Genomic DNA, 21,629 nt, shown 5'->3' with positions numbered 1-21,629 from the left:
TCATGCGAGAGGTCAGAGTTCCCCCGGAAGCGTTGGTTAAGACTTCCGTGTCACGATCGTAACTATGGCAACGAAACGAACGCTAGTGGGTAAACATGTGAATTGCAACAGTTAGGAAACAGTTACGCATGTTACATGAAATGTCGGCGCATTTCAACAATGTTCATAGAATATGCATGTACAGTAACAGTCGATCATATTACGGGAAATGTCGGCGCATTTCAAACTGTACAAAAATACACCACTCGTAGCTTTAGCTGGTTTTACGACGTGGGGTTCACTCAGTTTATTAGGAGTGATATTAACTTTAAGCAAGCGACAGCTTTGCGTTATAATAGATGGAACGATGACGACCTCGGCGGATCGTCTCTGTGCAAGTTTATCTGAGCACACGAACAACAGGGTTCTTAACGTTAACTGTTGGTTAAGTTCCACGTCAAGCTTTACTTGAACACAATTTTAAAATGACTCTTATTCAATTACATTCGGACACACGCAGTGTTTACCCGAGAATTCATTGAACAGGCACAAACATACAAGCAAACATAGACAAACAGCTGTTTATTACTAGGATTGCAATGGAACACGCATTGACAATCCGATAAATATAACTGCTTCTATGTTTATCACGGGTCGCAGTGGAACACGCACTGTAAATCGGATAAAAATATATATAACGTTAGATGAGGAACACGCTCATCGCTCTGTGAGGATAATATTCGTTCTTATATAGTTATTTTAATTACTGCAGTATAATTTTGTTAAGCTCTCTGGCTGATACACACACATGTATAGCTTTGACAGACGCTGGAACACGCAGACGTCGGTAAGCTATAATCAAGGTATTTCAGAAATTGAGGAACACGCTCAATTCTCACCTTATTGTTGTGTGATATTTTATATCTTGGGTTATTTTACTGCAGTTGAAAAATAACATATATGGAGGCAGACAGACTAGCTCTTTCAGGGGTGCGTCTCTCAAGCAGCAGATTCATTCAAACAGGGCGCGCGCTGCGCGCTCTCCATCCGTCACACACAGACTTTCGCAGGTTCGGATCTCTCATCCGCACAATATGAAAAGATAAATTACTTGGTATATGCTTACAATTTAGGTTAAACTGCCCGCATTCTCCACCATAAATAATGTGGCGATTGTACGCACGTAAAAATATAATTAATTATTATTCATAACGGATTATGATCAATAATTAATAATTGAATTATTTTCAGAATTTACTGTAGCAAAATCAATAGTATGATCAGTTTATCAGTTCATCCAATGAACGGAAAGCATAAACAATTATTAATTCTAGGAAATATAATATCTTCTTGGCCAAGAAAGACTAATTCCCAGCTAACAGCTAAATTAAGAAATAAATCAAGGGTCAAAGCATAGGTAACTTAGATCGAAGTTCAAGACAATAAATCGGTAAGCACATATCACAAGTAATGCTTCTCTTTTCAAATACAAACAATACTTTATTGATTATAAGCCTATGGCTAACACACAAAACAAATATCTAACACAAACACACGCACACGCATTCATACAAGTTGAAGAAAGACAGAGAGTGAGGAAGAATGAGTTTTAGGAGTTAGATGGTGAGATCCCAAGTTTCTATATGCACTTAAAAGACATGACCTGAACGAACCATCAATAATTAATTTCACCCTTTTATCGTTTCTTAGGCGGGTAATTCAATTTGATATTAAAATGCACCTGCAGTTTCAAGTCTGGAGGTACTTGCTTGTCCTTGCTTTGCTTTTGAGGATTCCCTTTTGTCGGTGTGAAGGCGTTCCCCGGTCCGTTGCTTGGCTGATCTTCTCGTGTGCCTGGATAGACTTTGGACAGCCAGTCACGTGGTGTGTTGGCGCGGATGAATGAAAGTCTTTGAAGTTGAAAGCTGGTTTTGCAGTTGAAACGTTAAAACGAAACTTTGCAGCAACACTTAACTTAGAACCGAGACTTTTAACGGAAAAGAAAGAAACTAAGAAAAGAAAGAAAAGTGAGACGAGATGGCTTCAATTAAATCTGTTTTAACCCATATCTTGATTTGGGTCATTTGTCTCTGCGTCTACATGGTTACTATAACCATCGTCGGGCATCACAAGAGAGAGTCACCAGAGCAAGAGCGCATCACAAGAGCGAGGATCACAAGAGACCGTTCAGAGAGAGCGTTTCTGTGTTCGGGTCTAAGGTTTTAAAGTCCAATGTTTTGTCCCGCCTCCTGGAGGAATTTGGAATTCGGACAATAAGACACTATTATGGTTATTTGAGAAGGGGGTCTTTTCTATCCCCCCCCCTTCTCTCATCGCGAATCATGTGTCCTCTGTGGTCTGCTTACTCATCAGCTCGAAACAGAGGATTCAGTTTAGACATAATTTCCATTTTAAGAACATAAACATTTTTACACAGATTTCAATCAAGCCATCTTTTGAATTAAACACATACGAGCATAATGATAGGAAACACGACACTTTCATTCCAGTATCTCTAATATTTAAAACAATTACATGACTTAGATGTGATCTAAGCAGAATAGACACATACAGGGGTTGTAAACACAATATATAATTGTTATGTTACATGATTTTGATTCTGGGTCAGTCAAGAATTGTTCTGGGATGAGTTTTATTGGTATTGGAGAATTGGAGGAAAGTCCTTATGTGTGTGTGTGTGTGGGTATCCTTATGGTCAGCATTTGTGCATCCGTGGTGTGTACCACGTGAGGGTTTAGTTTCGCAAATGGCTGTCTTCAAGACAAAGGGTATTTTGTATGCAAGTCCACTTTTTCAGCCTTAAGGATATAATTGATGAGGGGAAAACTAGCTCGGGACGCTGAATGGTTCAGTCTGTTTAGTCGCAGGGGTCAGGTGACGTCTTGTTAGGGCCTCTTGCTTCACCATTTCTGAACAGATCTGTTCTTGCCAAATTATAAAACATTGACAACATTCTCCCTTTAGTTAAGCAACAAAAGGTCTTCTTGGCTCATAGCCTCAGGGATAATTTGGAATATGCAGCCCCTTGTGTTTGGTTATGTCTGAAAGCTTCAATTGTGTTTGGTCCATTCTCAATGTTGCTACAATAATTTTCTTATTTTTTTTCTAATCAGTTATGTACATTAGGGTTTTATGTTACATTTAATGTTGTAAAATTAATGCTTATTGCATTTTTTTAATTTCAACATGTTACCATGATGGTGTTTAATGTTTGTGTGAATGACACTGTGCAGCTTCTGTATATTAGTATTTACTCTCTTGTGGAAGAGCTGCTTATGATGAGCATTGATTGACCATTTGACTCTCATCACTGCTGTGATTGTTGCCTTTCAGTGTATTACAATGGAAAAAAACAGATGTTAATACTTCAAAAGGATAATGAAACCACAGATAATGAAATACGGCTTATCGCTGTAAAATTATATACGGTTAAAAGTTGTAAAACCTAAAACGTTGCTACTGTATTTTTAACAGGAAAACTCTGGTAACCACAGCTGCCAGGGTTTTCCTGTAAATGTAACAGTTTTTTTTTTACAGTGCAGTCTGCTTTCATCCCAGATAGCATGTATAATCGGCCCGAGCTCGGCTGCCCCGCGGCGCCTGCGGCTCAGACTCGGCATCGGCGTGTGTTAACCGGGCCCGGTGTGGCCCGCAGCTCGCTCTGGCACATGCATTTTTGTTACGGCTGTAAAGCACTGGGCCGATTCATGTTCACCATAACTGGTAACCCGGCTCTGCCTGTATGATCTGGACCACTTCTGGAAATGACTCAGATTAAATCAATGATGGTTTTAATGAAGCAATAATTAACATTAAAATTATTTTAAAATTGACGTAAATTCCTGACCGTATCTGATGCTTGTCCAAAACAAAATATTAATATTTTTTGCAGTAATAATAATAATAATAGTGTCGTTTTACACAGAGCATTCTTTAATATTTATAACCATAGCAAAAATATTTAGTTGTCATGAAGATCATTCTTTACTTTATGTATTTTAAACATGCATGCGCGCTAGGTGACATCACTCGCACAGCAGTCATGGTGATCGCAGTCGCGGCATTGGCTGAGTAGTGGCAACCGCAATTAGGCAAAGTCACTTCATTTTATTGCCTATTTCAAATATTTACCACCATTGACAGCGGTCGACGGCTGTAAACTCTGGGCGCTCGGTCGGCTCAGACCCGTTTACCAGTATGAAGCCGATTTCAACGGTTAGTTACTGCAGCAAGCGCCAGCACGCATGCTCAGCTCATCACTGGAGTGACGTGTGCACAACTTTGGGTGAAATAAAACTCCACGCCTGACTTGGAATCATCCCTTCTCGATTCTGCGCCATTACGGTGAACTTGAGGTAAGTCTTGTGTTCAATTTCAAGCATCAACATTTCACGCCGAGCATAGGTTCAATCGAGTTCCCTTAACTTATTATATTAACTCTACATTTCGAACTGTTGCTGATTAAATGTTGATTATTATCGATCCGTTTAAACTTTGTTCGTGGTCCTTTGACATGCTTCCCTCCAGATGAAACGAAAAGAAAGAATTCAGAATTCAGTTAAGAATTATTAATTAGGACAATAATTGTTTATCATGTCTAAGTAGTGCAAGTTAGGTTAATATGAAAGTGGCTCCGATTTTTATGGCGCGAACGAAGCTAACATTGACTAATGTTAGCTGGGCTGTTAGCTCTTCTTTGCAGCCAGAATTAGTACATTAGACGCCATTTTTATTGAATGCAATTTACGTGAATAATATTTACGAGCACAGTCTTTGATCTGTGGAAGAAAATAAAGTGGAACAACATTTTAGCTGGATTAAGGCCCACCGCACAGACTGGCAACAAACATTGTCAAAAAGTATACACATTTTGATCCTGTAAGAAAATGTTTATTTTACTTATGTAAATTGTAATAGAGGAATGATGTGAGACTTTGGTATAAGTCATGCTAAAAGCTGGGTCATTGTCTGTTGCTGAGTGAGATCGGGACTCTTATTATGAAAATGAACTGAGGACTCTTAGAGAGGAGCAGTATTGCGCCGGCGCCCTCGCAGTATGATTACTCTGACACGTTTGCTCCTGTTTTACAGGTATGATAACAACTTAATATGCAGACGAGTCCTGTAATTCCGATGTATGTTCATGCTGCAAATATTTTGTGTATTAATGTTCTGGGTTGTGAAGATATTGAATATGTGCAGACCGTCCGCCATTTTGTGAACGCTGTGACATGACGTGGTCGTGAAACGCATTTAATGGCCTTTTGCGCGGGGCCTGTAACAGATGCACTTTCGACATTTAACAATATCGAGAAGAAAGTCGTGTCTGAAAGCTGCAATCTTTTACTTGTATTGGTTAAAATGAATGGGCAATATCTCGTGTTTTTCCGTGGGTGCTCGAATTTGTCGGTGGCTGTTGGCTTATTTTTCATAACATGTTTGCTGGCGTTTGTCTGTGCGGTGTGAATTGGCCTATAGTTGTAGTTTTATGGTGCAAACTGAAGTAACGTATGCACTATAGTAACATTTAACCTGTCCTTCCAGAAAAATGCAGAGTTTTTTTTGTGATTTGTTGCGGGCAAAAATCCTTAATTATGCGGCACGTTTTCTTAAAAAATGCGACGGAATATGTGGAATATTTATGCAATTGTATGCGATGAAAAAAAGTGATTCCCCAAACACCCTGTTCTCACTTAATCTCCCTTAATGTAAAGAGTAATTTCTTATTACTTCCTATGATAAGCAAGCATATCACAGAAAGTGCTGGGAATATTTATTTCAGTTTTATTTCAGACCTTAATAAACACATGGCTCAAACTTACAAAACATTGATGAATCAAACATGTTCTGTAGCTTTACAAAAGGAATATGCTAACGTTACAACTTCTGTAAAAATGAATAAAATATATATATATATATATATATATATAAATAAAAGTTTGCTTTCTGTTTTACAGAGTTAGCTATACAAAACAGACATCTGTTAAAATAAGTGCTTCCAATGCACAACGTGCAATATCTAACTGTAATGTAAATTTACATGTCTTGTAACATATTTGTGGCTTTTTTATTTTAGAACACCCCACAAGTACATGACACACAGAACAGGTCTTCTCGAGAGGCTGTGCCTACAGGTAGGAATTCTACAAAGTGATCTTTCTCGGTTTACTCTGACATATCTACATATAATGTTTTGCTACTAATCTGCTATGCCTGCTTTTTCTTGTCTTACAGCAATTGCCAAGGAGATCCTCATTCAGCTCGATTCTATCAGAGCAGCAGTTGCTCATCCTGGTGCATTTCCAAAAAATCTCCAGCAGTCAAGCAGTTCCAGACTTCACGCCAGACCCAACACATTTTGGGCTCCCGCCACTTTCAACTATTGAGGAGCTACAATGTTTGGAGGAGACATTAAAGAATCCAGAGGAGAGGAAAAATCTGGTGAGTTAATTTATACATTAATCAGATCATTCCTAAAAGTCAGTCCCCACTCTCACTCATGCTATATTCCTTAAATAACTAACAGGGTTCTCGCGGGGCCTTAAAAAGCCTTAAAAGCATTGAATTTATTAATTTGGAAATAATACCTTAAAAAGACTTTAAAAGGTCTTGTATTTTGATGTTTGTTTCTTAAAAATTGTGCTGTATGTAACATCTCCGTATTGTATTTTTCCTCAAAAGTTTCATTTGTCAACCATCATCGTTCTCAGCCACTCCCTCTGTTCGCTGATTGGTCCTACAAAAAATTGATTTCTGGAAACCTAAGAATATACAGCAGTCCCAGACGTAGTACTGAAGGAAAATGAAATTGAGCGGAAGTGCGTAGGAGGGCGCAGCCAGGCTAATTTCCCATGCCTGACAGCGCTGGTCAATGGATTGATCTCTATGAAGTGAAACATCAGATACCATATGTAATTTGAGTAAAAAAATAAAAAAAATAAAAAAATAAGATATTGTTTGATAAGTGCTGATTGAAGTCCGTGAAATCCAAAAAAGTAGTGCTTTACGTCCTTGAAAGTCCTGGAATTTCATAATGACAGAGTCTGTACGAACCCGTCAAATATAAATCACCTTATAATGGGAAGGTTAATTTGTCATTTTTCAGATCAGGTCACATCAGGTGCTCCTAAATGTTTGACTGTGCTCCTAAACTTTTTAAATTAAAAAGAAATGTAAGTGTAGAGGAGAGCCTTGCATCCAAATTAAGTTTTGGTGGTTGCAGAGTAACATCACATGGTCATGCTGCCCTCTTCTATCTTGTGTTTTTCTCAGATGCAGTCCGCCGGAATGCCCTGACCAAAGACTCTACAGAAAAGGAAATAGAGCTCCTCATCACCAGGTGGCTGCAGCCTCTGATAGGGATGGTGGCCGAAGCCAGAGGGCGAACAGGCAGACAACATAGACCTCAAAAACGCAGTGGGATTAAATGTTTTAAAGTTACAAATTTGATATAGGAAATTAGTATTTTGAACTCCTTGATTTTACATTAATGCTGTGATATTTCAATATCTGTTATTAATGTGTGTGTGCCCTTGTTTATATTACATGGGGACCAAATGTCCCCACAAGTATAGTAAAACCTGAGATCACCTACATTGTGGGGACCAGCCAGTGGTCCCCATGAGGAAAACAGCTTTTAAATCATACTAAGTAATGTTTTTTGAAAATGTAAAAATGCAGAATGTCTCCTGTGATGGGTTGGTTTAGGGGTAGGGTTAGTGTAAGGGGACAGAATATACATTTTGTACAGTATAAAAATCATTATGCCTATGGAGAGTCCCCACATAGATAGCGAACCAGACGTGTGTGTGATGAGCTGACTTTGTTAATTTAAGTAGTGTCCTTCATTCATCAGAGGGGAGAGAAGTGTGGTCCAATAAAAAAATGCATTAAACATGAAACCTGTCTTCCTTGTGCTGTTTTATTTAAGTTTATCTTGCATAAATAACGGCTGCTCAGCTATTTTAGTATTAACCTGACATGAATGAAATTTTCAATAGTTTAAATAAGCCAAAACAAGGAACGGGATTGGAGGGGAGCGTTACGTCCTCTCACTCGGGGTTCCGCAATCGGGCCGCATTAAAACCGAGCGCTCGGCCGAGTGTTTAAGCCTTAATCGGACCGCGTTAAAACCGAGTGCTCGCAGAGCAATCGGACCTAGATTCATGCCGAGGATCGGCCGAGTGTTTTAGCCTTAATCGGGCCGCTCTCGGCCCGCACAATTTTTGCTAGCTGGGTATATAGTACAATCCTAACAATATGAATAGAAAAAAGAATGAAAAAAATCCATTAACTCTATTGGCTGTACAGCCGCAGAGAAGTTGACCAATGTAAGCTGTCCGGCCGGACAGCTTACATTGGTCAACTGCTCTCATCCAATCACCAGCTCCACTTGAAACTCCGCCTGGCGCTCATGTCTCCACCCCGCCCCCGCCCCCCCTCCTGCATCATGAAATTGCATGCGTAAGCAGCTGACGGTCTATGGTATCTAGCTAAGTAGCATATCAGCAATGGATAAAAAAAAAAAAAGACAGAAGCAAGCTTGCTTGCCCCTACAGTAAAGTTAGGACGAAAGAGAAAGTCATTAGAGGAATGAGCAGAGATTTAAAAAAAATGTGAAGAACGCCGAACTTTGAGTGGGATAAATATAGGGTCCACCATTGACCGTTGGAGGAAGCTTCAGGAAGATCTGGGACTGAAGACCGACGCTGACACGGCTGACTTTTTGTTGAGCAGGTAAACATTTATTTATACTTTTATGGTATGACGTGTTACATAAATAGCTTTTTATCAGTTTGACAACTTGCTCATGCTGCCGGTAGGCATTGGAATGTTAGCCGTTTAGCATCGCCTATCACGGGTCAAAGTAATTATATTTCTTGAAGTCCTTGAATATATTTCAGTAGGCCTAGTGGGTTTCTGTTCGAGCCGATCGAAATTTGAACAAGATGCGCTGTGTGCTGCAATAACAATTACTGAAAACCTTAGCAATACTAGTATGATTATACTGATGGTGGTGGGGAGTTTAGAACATTTCATGTGTTGCTAATCTTGCGTTGACGTGAACTCAAACGTGACATTGAATTGTTGATGAAGCAAGTTCAAGTGTCTAAAGGCAATTTTACATATGATGTGTCATTAGCGAGGTCATTAGATTGAACATTACATGAACTGACATTACATCTCAGTTCCGATGTTTACTACCCGGTGATCACAGCTTGACTGAGTGAAATTGTTCAATTCGTTTCCCGGTGGGAGGGATCAGGTAGCACAGAGGGGAGGGGTGTGTGTGTGTGTGGAGGGGCGGGATGAGTTTTTTAAAACTTCCCTACCGTCTCAGGCTTTCTCGACCGATTTTTAACATCGTATACTATAGCTTTAATTTAAAAGAAAATACCTCTGCAAATGCTTCCCCCAAATTTTTCGTTTAGTTTTTACTCTTAGACTAAAAAGAAAAAAAAAAAGCCAACTGAAGTCTCCAATGTTTCCTGGAGGAAGAGAGACCAGCATGGGAACATCCTGCCACAACGTGTTCGGAAGAATCGATCTGGTCAGTAAAATATACATGCATACTGTTGTTCACAAGTGTCTAAGCTTTTGGTCAGCAGTAATGTTTTCTATATCCTTACATTTTGTGTTTGCAGTTAAAACCTGCCTGCACTAGGGAGCTCTCAGAGGTTTAGGAGGTTCCAACCTCTTTGAATTCCAGACTTCAAAATCTTTTATTAACCAAAATAATACCATCCTTCTTTCCAGACGGGTAATATTTGTGGTGATACATTCCACAGAGTCTTTCGGGAGTTTGCCTTCTGCAACTTTAAGAAAGAAGATCTGTGCCTGTTGGAGCCCTTTAAATGCCCAGCATGCACACCAGACATGCTGGCTATATCTGGAGACGGTAATAGAAAACATTACCGGTTCAAGAAGTCAAAGGGGTAAGTTTATTTATTTATTTAGATTTATTATTTAGATTTAGATTTATTTAGTCGTGCAGTGGTCTTTTTGTGTAGCCCTGCAATAGAGTGGCAGATATGTCCATGCTGCACATCACCTCTCACCCAGTGCATGATGGGATAGGCTAGACCCCCCATGCCATTGCCCTCTAAAGGAAAAGCAAGTATAGCTATTGGTTGGATGGACTGGTAGTTATTTATAGAGAAACTATGCTTCACCTTATTGCTGTAAAAACTAACAATAATTTTGTGGCATCTAAACATATTTCTTCGACACAAAAATGGTGGCTCTAGTCATTATATAATTATACTTTTATTTGAAAGTATGTGTGATTGCTTCACATTTAAACTTAAATGCTTTTACAATTTAAAAAGTCTTTGAAAGATATAACACTGTTTTAAACAAGCTTGTGATATTACAGTTCTATGACAACAATCTGGTAAATTGTTCAGGAACTTGTTCTCCCTTCTGTAGCTTGAAGACATGAACAACAATAAAGGTTTTTTTTTTTTTTTTTACTTTAAACAGTATGTTTTTTACTTCTTACACAAGTTAATGCCAAATTACAGCATTCATTTCCACGGGACAAATACATGCTGATACTCTAAACACAGTGTTCCAGATCAAATGTAGTTCATGCACAGACTAAAATGTGTGCAGGCACCTTTATGGTTAATTGTCATATTGATTTAGGTGAATGCAACGTTTAATTATGATTATGTTATTGTTTTGGCGATGAATTCCTCTCATTTAACAGGACAGACGAACCATCTCTTTTTGATGGACTGTTCATCGCACAAGATGCCCAAGTATCTGCCTTTGTTGACCAAATAAGAAGCCAGATGTTAAGTGTAAGGATTTCTTCAACTCTGTAACCCTTCTTTAATTTAATTTAATTTTTTACTTGTCCTGGGATTACATGTAACATATTGTTTCTACTTTCAGAGGACAGGTCATGATGTCTGCTTTACAGCAGGCAGAGAAATATCCCAGAAGTCCAGGGCCAAGGTGGATGAAGAGGGCCTTGAAATAGCTGTGTGCAGACATGGACTCTTGCTGCAAGGCTTGAATCCCTACCGTGGTGAAATATATGCCGACCCTATGTTCCTGCAGAAGGAGCTGGCAGCTCCGGAAGAGATTCATACCCACTGCCTAGAATTGAAGAATCTTTAGATGCGTTGAGTGGAGCGTGTTGGTTTTCCACCCTGGACCTGGCAAGCGTATACAATCAAGTGGCAGTGGCAGAAAAGGATAAACAAAAGACTGCTTTTTGTACACCGTTAGGCCTGTTTGAATATAATCGTTTACCATATGGTTTGTCCAATGGGCCAAGTACTTTCCAACGTCAGATGGAACGGATATTCAGTGATGAAAGTTTTCAGTCAGTGCTCGTGTATTTGGATGATTTGATTGTGTTTTCGTCAACAGTGGACCAACACCTGGAGAGATTGGAGAAAGTCTCCAAAAAAATGTCAGCATCATGGTCTCAAAGTTAAGCTCAGTAAATGCTGTTTTTTTTTAACAAGAGGTATGTTACTTGGGTCATGTCATTTCTAGTGACGGGGTGGCAACAGACCCTGAGAAGATTCAAGCAGTAGCAGAATGGGCGAAACCTCAGACAGCAAAAGAGCTTAGATCTTTTTTGGGATTTGCAAGCTATTACAGACATTTTGTGCAAGGATTCGCCAGGATTGCAGCACCACTACATCAGTTGGCTGCTATTGGGGAAATGCCAAAGGGTAAGAAGCAAAAGAAAAGAGTTTATTTCACTAGTGAACAATTCAGACAGAGGTGGGATGACAAATGTGAAGAAGCTTTCCAAACACTGAAAAGGAAATTAACATCTGCTCCTGTGTTAGCTTATGCTGATTTCACTAAGCCTTTTCTTCTTGAAATAGATGCCAGTCATACAGGACTCGGAGCGGTGCTCTCCCAGGACGTGGGAGGTAAGCAGAGGCCAGTGGCCTATGCTAGTAGAGGTCTGAGGGAGTCTGAACGTAATATGGATAACTGCAGTACAATGAAGCTGGAGTTTCTTGCCCTTAAATGGGCAGTAACAGAAATTTTGGGACTATTTAATTGGCAATAAGTTTACAGTGTTTACAGATAATAACCCTATGAGTCATTTGAAGACTGATAAATTGGGGGCTGGGGAGCAGCGATGGGCTTCGCAGTTGTCCATGTTCGATTTTGTAATTGTGTACCGTCCTGGGAAGAAGAATGGAAATGCAGACGCCTTGTCTCGACAAAAGTCGGTAGGAGGACGACAGCTGGCCGTGTCAGAGGGAGTGACTCCCACATTCAATGATGGTTGTGGACTGGAGGATGGAGACAATGGGAGTAATTTACCTCAATCTGTAACTACAGTGGATGTTATTTCTGTTTTCCCTGAATTTCAGACACAAGATCTGCAAAGTTGGCAAGAACAGGATCCTGCTATTTCCCGGTTCAAGTTCTACTGGAGTAAGGGGGAAAGGCCAGGTAAGAAAGAAAGAAAATGGAGTCAAAAGATGCACTGGAGCTGTTAAGGCAGTGGGATAAAGTGGGAGCTCATGAAGGCATCTCTTATAGAGTCATTGCAGATGCAAGAGGGGGCTGGGTAAAACAGCGTCTCTTACCTCAAGTCTTAAAGCAAGAAGTCCTTGGTCAGCTGCATGACCATCAAGGTCATCAGGCGATTGACCGAACGTTTAAGCTAGTACGTCAACGGTTTTATTGGCCCGGGATGTACCAGGATGTTCAGGAGTTCTGCAAACATTGTTTTTGATGTATTGTGTCTAAGGATGTTCAGCCTAAAGTAAAAACAGCGATGAATAGCATTCAAGCATCTAAACCCTTGGAGGTTGTGGCATTGGATTTTACGTTGATGGAACGTTCCCAGAGTGGAAAAGAAAATGTGCTTGTTATAACGGATGTATTTTCTAAATTCACAGTAGCCGTACCTACAGCTGATCAGAGGGCCATAACAGTGGCAAAAGTGCCTGTCAAGGAGTGGATTCATCGATATAGAGTCCCAGCCCGGATTCATTCTGACCAAGGACGGTGCTTTGAGGCTGAAGTCGTGCAGCAGTTGTGTAGAATGTATGGCATACAGAAGAGCCGAACAACAGCATTTCACCCCCAAGGTAACGGGCAATGTGAACGTTTTAATATAACTTTACATGATCTCCTCAGGGCCCTTCCTTCCGAAAAGAAAATGAGATGGGATGAATATTTGCACGAAGTATTGTTTGCACAGAGACAGAGACGGTTGCAGAGTTTGGCCAAGTAGAGACAAAGACAGCAAGGGGTGATCAAAGATGCCAGTTTGAATCCAGATTTGGAGAGTGAGAGTATATATATAATTTTTTTTTAAAGTGTTAGCCCACAGATACATTTATGAGGGTTTATTTAATTTATTGCAATCAACAAATGATAACAATTAGTAAAACCACAGTTAAAGCTTTGCAATGTGCAATTTATATGACGAGTTAAAGTTTGCTGTACTTTATATAGGCCTACATGAAGTGAATGCCAGCAATCATTCAGTCAGTGATGAATTAATAAAAACATTATGAACTTAAGGAAACGACACACAATTGTAGTTTAAGTTCACGCTGAAACTATATTGACCTTTTTTGAAATAATCCATTAAACCTGCTGAGAAACGAGGAGCGTGAACTAGAATGAGAAGTTGCACGCGCATGCCCGGGGAACTCATGAATATTAATGTAGGCTCCGCCCACTTCCTCTACAGATGCACAAGTCACTTTTGCACCACATTTCACGGTGCACTTGGTGCAAAAGGGAGAGCGCGCGAAACAGTGTTTGAGATTTGTCGCAGCAGATTCAAGCAGCTGTAGTTATGTACTTGTGTTTGTGCTAGAAAAATATACAAGACATTTGTGAGAAAATATTCTACAAGTGTGCAACTCTCATTGGATGAGTTCACATACTGATTTGCAGATGAGCCACATTTCTCTGTGACTTCACATTCTTTGATGCAGGTGTGTAAATGCCTTTTGCACCATATTCACTGCAGCAACTGTAGCAAAAATGTGAGCGTATGAGTTTCTTAATTTGTGATTTGTAGAAAAGGATTTGTGCACCTGCAATTTACTGATACACATGTGTGGCTATTCTCTACAACTACAAATCTCACTGTCACAGGCATTCAGTAGTTTTGCACCAAAAATATCTTCATAAGTTTCTCCTGCTCGTTCTTCTCTTGTATGTCAAGAATATTCCCAGCATATTTTATTTAATAATCTCCGTGGCCGATTTAACCAGCTCCAAAACACATCACTCTCCCGTTTTAACAGGGTTACACACTTGACAAAAAATAAATAAATAACTTAACTTTGAGGACCATTAACGTAATCAATAATACAGAACTTACAACTAGCTCTTAACTATCTCTATGTCTTCTTTTTCGTCTCTCTCTTTTGCGTTTTCTCTTTTAGTCCCGCCCCCTCAAAAACCCAGGAGGTTCCCAAACTGCTCTCTGATTGGATAATAAACAAAACTGACACCTGGCCACCCAATACAAAAGAAAATGACCAGGGAGGTTCAAGGGCTACTCACAACAGAGGATATTTCAACACCTCACAATTTATTAACACATAATAATACAAAAACAAAAAAGAAAAGGTGTTACCAGGGACAATTGAACTGGCCCATATTTCAGGACACAGCTACTATATTTCTGTTAGCAGAACACAAAAGAAACAATATATACATTTAGCAGGGTGCTACATCAATAATATTCTTGTTCTCCAACTTATAAAACACAAATCTTGTGGCATTTCACAGCAACACTAGTTTATTAGTTAACACATTTACTTTATGTGAATCTAACAAAACATTTGCTCACTGTGACACAGAACAATGCTTTCTAATATGTTTCCCTAGACTACTTGATTGGGTGAAACTCTTCCCACACTGAGTACAGTCGTACGGCTTCTCTCCAGTATGAACTCGCTCGTGTAATTTCAGGTATCCAGCCTGAGTGAAACTCTTGTCACAATATGAGCACTTGTAAGGTTTTTCTCCAGTATGAATTCTTTGGTGCTGTTTCAGATATTTAGATCTAGTAAAGCTCTTCCCACAGTCACAACACACATGATCTCTCACTTCATTATGTGTTTTCTGGTGCTGTTTAAAACTGCCCAGCCATGAAAAACTCTTTCCACAGAGAGAACACACATAAGGCCTCTCATCTGAATGAACTTTTAGGTGATCTTTTAGTTTTGATGATGAAATAAAATCTTTACCACACTGATCACAGTTAAATGGTTTTTCTCCAGAGTGAATGCGCAGATGAACACTGAGATTTGATGCATGAGAATAACTCTTTCCACACTGAGTGCATGTATACGGTTTCTGTCCAGTGTGAATTCTCATGTGTATGTTAAGGTTTCCTTTCTGTGAGAAACTCTTTCCACACTGAGTGCAGGTGTGCGTCTTTTTGGCTTTTGTTCTTTGAATTTTAAAGTTACGATGTTCCTCCTCCACTTTATTCAGTTCTTGTCTTTGCTCTTTCACTCTCACCTGGTCTAAAATACACAGAAATACAGTTAGAATCAGTTCAAGTGAACCCTTATTTAATAGCAGAAAGCAACAGAGATCAGATCTTTCACTTTTTGTTCTCTCATTCATTGTTAATATAGTAAAAATATGTTTGACAACTGCTATATACACGGTTATGATAATTTGGATGTACATCATTTTTCATCCATATACTGCTTATTAATTCACATCTACCAAAACATCAACAATGAAGAATCAAGAATGGACACCAACCTATTTGTTCCTCAGTATCTTCATGTTTTATTCTGGATGGTTCTGGATCACTCATGTCTTCAATCTCCTCTTTAATAAACTCCATCTTTAACAGTCACACAGATTTCAGCTGCTACTCCTGGAGTTTGTCCTTCTCTTGTAGGATGATGGGAATATTCCCAGTATTTATTGGTGAATTGTTGTGGGAGGGGCTTCACTGCAGGTGTGAACTGTGATCACTGTGTTTTTATCCAATCTGCATTTAAAAAGTACAGGAACATCATGTTAAACTGAGCAGCTGAAAAACCTCTTTGTCTCCAAAAGTTCCCTGTTTTCAGCTCATTCATTATGGTGATGTCTGAGATCTTCAGTAAATTTGCACATTAAATCGTTTTATTGGTGTCAACAGGCTGAAAAAAAACTACAGCATCATCACACTTGAGTTCTTGTCTTTGCTCTTTCATATTAACATATTAAGTTGTTAGAATGAGTTCTGGAGGATAAATGTGAATTTTCAATTTTCAATATCAACCAAAATTTGAAGAAACTGTAACCAAGTACTGTAAAAAAAAAAAAAAAAAATAAAATCAGCATAATATAGAAATTAATGTATAAATAACAACCGATCTTCATGTTTGTCTACAAGACATTTAACTGACTGATGAATAAAATGCTCTTATGCTCTAGGAACAATATAATGAAAATGAATAAAACTAAAATCTAAAATAATGCAGTTCTGACAGCATCTTTATTTAATCTACAGTTGAATAAATATGTAAGGGATAATGTATAGCGAGGCGGTTGTTATAGCAAATGCCACCCCGACAGATTATGAGCCGACGCGAAGCGGATGGGTCTTGAATAAGCCTGAAGGGTTTGTATTCGCTATAACAACCGCCTCGCTACATTATCCCGCTTATTACATGGCTACCTACCAAATAAATCAATAATTTGACACAAAATATTGATTTAAAAAGGAGTTTATTGATTTAAAACGATTGTATTGCTTCCGCTAAAGAAAATAGTCCGTTCCGTCTCTGAATTGCGTCCATGGCAACGCTTTGTTTTTCACCAACATACTTGTGTCTGATATCAAGAAATAACAGACCGCATTCTACATTGGAATTCTACCAAGCCATGTAATAATTAAAAATAACAGTGTATTATTCCTAATGAAAAATAGCATGGAATATCAGGAAGCATGTTAAAATTAGGGTTAAATATGTTGTAAGATGTTATTTTATAATCTACTTAATTAGAAAAGCAGAACATAAATTGATGACCAAAGTGATTAATAAGGTAAATCCTTCATGTATGTATTGAAAATAAACTTTGCTCAGACAAATTACACGATATTCTCGGCACTGTAGTGCAATAGAAATGTAGTCATGTGCTTGTAATGATGATTACTCATATTATAATTATACCTAAACACTAAATATTAAACGGACATATATGAATTTCGCATTTGTTTACAAAAGATCCTCACGCTGTCCACTGCCATGTTGCTGCCGCAAACGTGTTCAGAACTGTAGTAAACATCTACCGTACTGCGCATGCGAGTGTCGCATTGAGCAGCAAACACTCCGATTCTTCCTCCAGGAGGCGCTGAATGACTCCAAAAACCGAAACCTTATAGACCAAAATACCCTTTTGTAGTTCATTCTACAAACAAAGTATTATAGTTTAAATATAGTAAGGCCAAATAACCAACAAAAAAATCCACAAGATAAATCTCCAGTGATGCATTAAAACACACACAGTAAGAAAACAAACACAGTTTGAACCGTGTGATTAAACTATTTATGGAGATAGTTTCCTCTAAATCAGAAAAAATCAAACCATTCTCTTTTTTGGCATTCCACAGAAAGTAAAGGGACAAAAGTAGAATTTGACTCTCAGAGAATACATAATGCTTTTATTAATTTTTGTTTGTTTGTTTAATTTATTTATTAGAAAAGGGACCATGTAGCCTACAATTAATAACATAGGCCTACATGTTTCCATTTAATGCATTTATTTGAAAACGTATTTTCCATTGCACAACAAACAAAGCAACTTTTTAAATAATGTGAGCAGCAGGTCTTTCTTTATACATTTACATCTAGACACAGCTTCATTTTACCATTAAAACTTTATAAAATACTGGACATGCTGAGGTGTTTTGGTGTTTATTTTATTGAGCTATTCATTTTTATTATTGGATTTTTTGAGGGACAATGTGCAATTTTTTATCTTTATAGTTATGATATATGGTTTCTTTCCACTGTGAATTATGTGATTTGGTTCCCTTTTTGCACAAAACTCTTTTCACACCGAGAAAGTGAAGTGGTTTCTTTCTTCATTTAGTTCTTCTTCCCTTTCCACCTTTACTTCCATCAAGTCTAAAAATGAACATATTAAATCATCTAAATTAAATCAAATACAAAAGCAAAAAGTAACAACAGTTTATGTAATCTTTGATATGATATAATATATACGATGAAAAATGTTCCTCAGTAGTCAGTAATAATGAAGAATCAAGAATGTTTGTTCTTCAGGATTTTGTTTCATTTTGCATGTTTCTGGATAACTAACGTCCTCATTCTCCACTTTAACAAACTCCATAGTATGCTGAGCACCCTCGGCTTTGTGAAAGAGGGCCAAAGACCTGTCATCCACAGCCAAGCCAGGCAGAATCTCCTGCAGTCAGCCCAGGGATGGGAAATGGAGGTTGATCTTGGGAGGAAACTCCACTTCCCCGAGGTGGTGTTGTCCACAACGCTAAGGCCAGACATCATCATGTGGTCTCCAGAGGGAAAAAAAGATCATTCTGGTGGAGTTGACGGTGCCGTGGGAGGAGGGCTGTGAGGAAGCTGCAGAGAGAAAAAAAGCCAAATACCAGCAACTTGTTCAAGACTGCCGGGACAAAGGGTGGACGGCGTGGCTGATGACGGTGGAAGTCGGATGTCGGGGATTCCCCGCTCAATCTGCATGGAATTTATTAACAAAGGTTGGATTGAGGGGCCACTTAAGGAAAGCAACCATTCGTAGGCTGGGAGAAGCGTCAGAGAGAGCCTCCTGTTGGCTCTGGCACAAGAGAGAGGACATAAGCTGGAAGCCTGGAAGAGAGCGGCAGTGACCTGGCCAGTCACTGCTGACCCGCCAGCTGGAGGGTGTTGTGGTTAAGGGTCGAAACACCCAGTGAAGGTTGAGGACCACCTGATGACCTCTCTCCCAGGCCAAGGCTTCATCCATTAGAAATGGGTGTATGGTAGCATCGCAGATGTATTATACAACTGAACTCCCTGGGCAACCAGTGACTTCCAGGAAAGTCTGGATGGCAACCGAGGAAGGTCGGTGACGCTGGAGAGACAGCTGACCTCCAGGAAAGACTGGCGGGGTAACAGGGGCCAGCAACCCCTGTTGCAGCACTCGCAAGAGGGCACCAAGCAAGCTACAGAATTAACAAATGAGCAATACCCCCAGAGTCTCCCGAGAGGGGGGGAGGATGAGAGACTCACCAGGACAGATTTAAGGCTAACGACACGGACAGTGACACAGACGCAGAGAAGGCTTAGACAAACCACCTTGACCGGGGAGGCACCGGAAGTTAAATGCAGCTGCGGAAGAATCTGCAAAGGCGTAAGAGGGCTCAAAATACACCAGAGCAAGTCCACGTGTGGACAAGGTCGGATGCATGTACACCGCTCAGACGAACCGTCTGGTGAGACGCAGGAGAACCCTAGGCAGGAAGCACACCATAGTCCTAGTGATCCCTCAGTGCCGGCAATCCACCAAGATCGCACAAGGAGAGCCTCCAACGCCATTCCAGAAAGCCCACCCCAGCCAACAAAGGAAATAATTAATTGGCCCAAAATGAGTGAAGGGAAGGGGTGGTCCATGTTAGATGAAGATCTAGACAAAGTGCTTGGAGCAGTTCAAGCAGGATCAGCAGAAAGGAAGGTGGATTTACTGACAGCCATCACCTACAATTTGGCAAAGGAACGGTTTGGAACAGTCCCAGCCGGCATATGACCGACCTTCAACGTTGAAATATGGTTGAAATAATGTCAGTTGTTGTTTCAACGGTGAAACAACGTTGATATAACGTTTAATGCTAAATGGTTGAAAAATGTTAACAAAAACACTTCTAAATCAACGTTGAAATTTTTACATGATCTGTACGTTGAAACAACGTAATGTTTTCAACGACATACAACATAAATATCTGCCTTATAAAGTATTATTATGATCATTATTAGCATTTAATGATATTCTGATAATACCGTCTTTCAATGGATATGTTAAAATATAATTATTATCTTTATAGACAACTCTCCAATAATAATTTCAACCTCAAGCTGAAACTTTTTGCTTTATGTGATTTTGTGTGGATTTACAATACTGTGTGCTTGCCTAACAGTTTACCATGCATTTTTTATTCATGAAAACACCATCTGACCAATTAAATAGACTGCAAATAAACTAAATATACACATTTCGCTACGTAACCACGCTGAAAATACTGTTATTGGTTGTTTCACCGGTGTACTTCATGATTGGTTAATCTTTCTGTCTTCCAGGAAACTAGCCAATGACAATATGCGCGCATATTTTAAGTTTAAAAATACGTCCGTTACTGATTGAGTCGGTGTGTGAGGTGAGCACGAGAGCTCAATTTGGAACATCGAAGCTTGATTGGAGGACAGTGGTTGTCCATCACACAAAGGCGGTGACTAGAACTGGATTCTATTGGCTCAGACGGTCCAGACACTTGCGCATGCGCGAAGTGGGTCTGTGTCGTCGTGAATTTGGAGGTGACAGCTCAAACGGTAAGCAAAGTTTTTAAAGCCACATTTTATAGAAAAAGAAACAAAATAAATTGAGTGTGCCTGAATCTTGTCCATATATTAATACGTATTGTGTTAATTAATATTGGGTGTATGGGCAGACTAGTTTAACCGCGAACCGCCGTTGTGTGCTTGCTAACCGCCAACCGCCGTTCTCTCTCTCTCCCTCTCTCTGTGTGTGTGTGTACGTACGGGCAGACTAGTTTAACCGCGAACCGCCGTTGTGTGTTAGATATCCGCCAACCGCCGTTCTCTCTCTGTGTGTGTGTGTGTGTGTGTGTGTGTACGGGCAGACTAGTTTAACAGCGAACCGCCGTTGTGTGTTAGATAACCGGCTACCGACATTCTCTCTCTGTGTGTGTGTGTGTGTGTCTGTGTGTGTACGGGCAGTTTAACCGCGAACCGCCGTTGTGTGTGTGTGTGTGTGTACACGTACGTGTACGGCAGTTTAAAGGGATACTCCAGCTGTGGGAAGATGAATGTGTATTTAATAGTGGTCATTTATATAGTAGAAATGTGAAATTATTTTTGAAATTGAAGCATTCTAGACTGAGAAAAGGCAGAAAATGTATTTTTTACTCATGTGGCTGAAAGACAACAACTCCCAGAATGCACTTGCTTTGCTGCCCTTACTAGGCCACTCCCAAATCACGCCTACCGGTTACAGGCGGCAGAATCCGAAAAATGGATACAACTAGGCTTGCTTTGATACATCGTAATTTATTTGATAAATTTCCATCGAAATGGTGCTAAATTGCGTTGTACCGGGATGTAGTAGCCTAATGTATATAACACAACTTAGACTGTCACATTAAAAATATTATGCAGAGCAGGACCATGTCAACAGAGTAGCTTATAGCTCTGCATATGAACTGTTTTCCTCCTATTGAAATCACTATTTCTCTAAGCTAATACATTCTCTAGGCTAATCCATCAAAAAAAAAAAGTGCAATGCAAAATGATCATTCCCACTAATTTGAGAATTAGACTTCATTTGCAATAACGGTCATACCAATGTCCTTTTTAATTTATGTAATTTTTTTCTTCTTTTTTTCTTTTTTTACCATATAATGTAGCCGAAGG

General features: G+C 39.5%; 2 protein-coding genes across 2 annotated transcripts in view; one reads left to right on the top strand and one right to left on the bottom strand.

Moving 5' to 3' along the window:
* Nucleotides 1-21,629, top strand: part of LOC130097323 (gastrula zinc finger protein XlCGF7.1-like) — a 362,909-nt gene that overhangs the window by 41,057 nt on the left and 300,223 nt on the right. The gene's annotated exons all lie outside the window — the stretch shown is intronic.
* The window catches only part of LOC130097297 (uncharacterized), a 298,549-nt gene continuing 291,693 nt past the window's right edge, over nt 14,774-21,629 (bottom strand). Inside the window, exon 16 of the mRNA XM_056264095.1 lies at nt 14,774-15,488. Coding sequence (XP_056120070.1) covers nt 14,803-15,488 — 686 coding nt within the window. The 3' untranslated portion in view covers nt 14,774-14,802. The remainder of the gene's footprint in view (nt 15,489-21,629) is intronic.

This window comes from Rhinichthys klamathensis, unplaced genomic scaffold, assembly GCF_029890125.1.
Source record: "Rhinichthys klamathensis goyatoka isolate OS25496 unplaced genomic scaffold, OSU_Roscu_1.1 h1tg000216l_1, whole genome shotgun sequence".
NCBI lineage: Eukaryota > Metazoa > Chordata > Actinopteri > Cypriniformes > Leuciscidae > Rhinichthys > Rhinichthys klamathensis.
The sequence above is the reverse complement of the archived record's forward strand: the minus strand, read 5'-3'. Positions and strand labels throughout refer to the sequence as shown.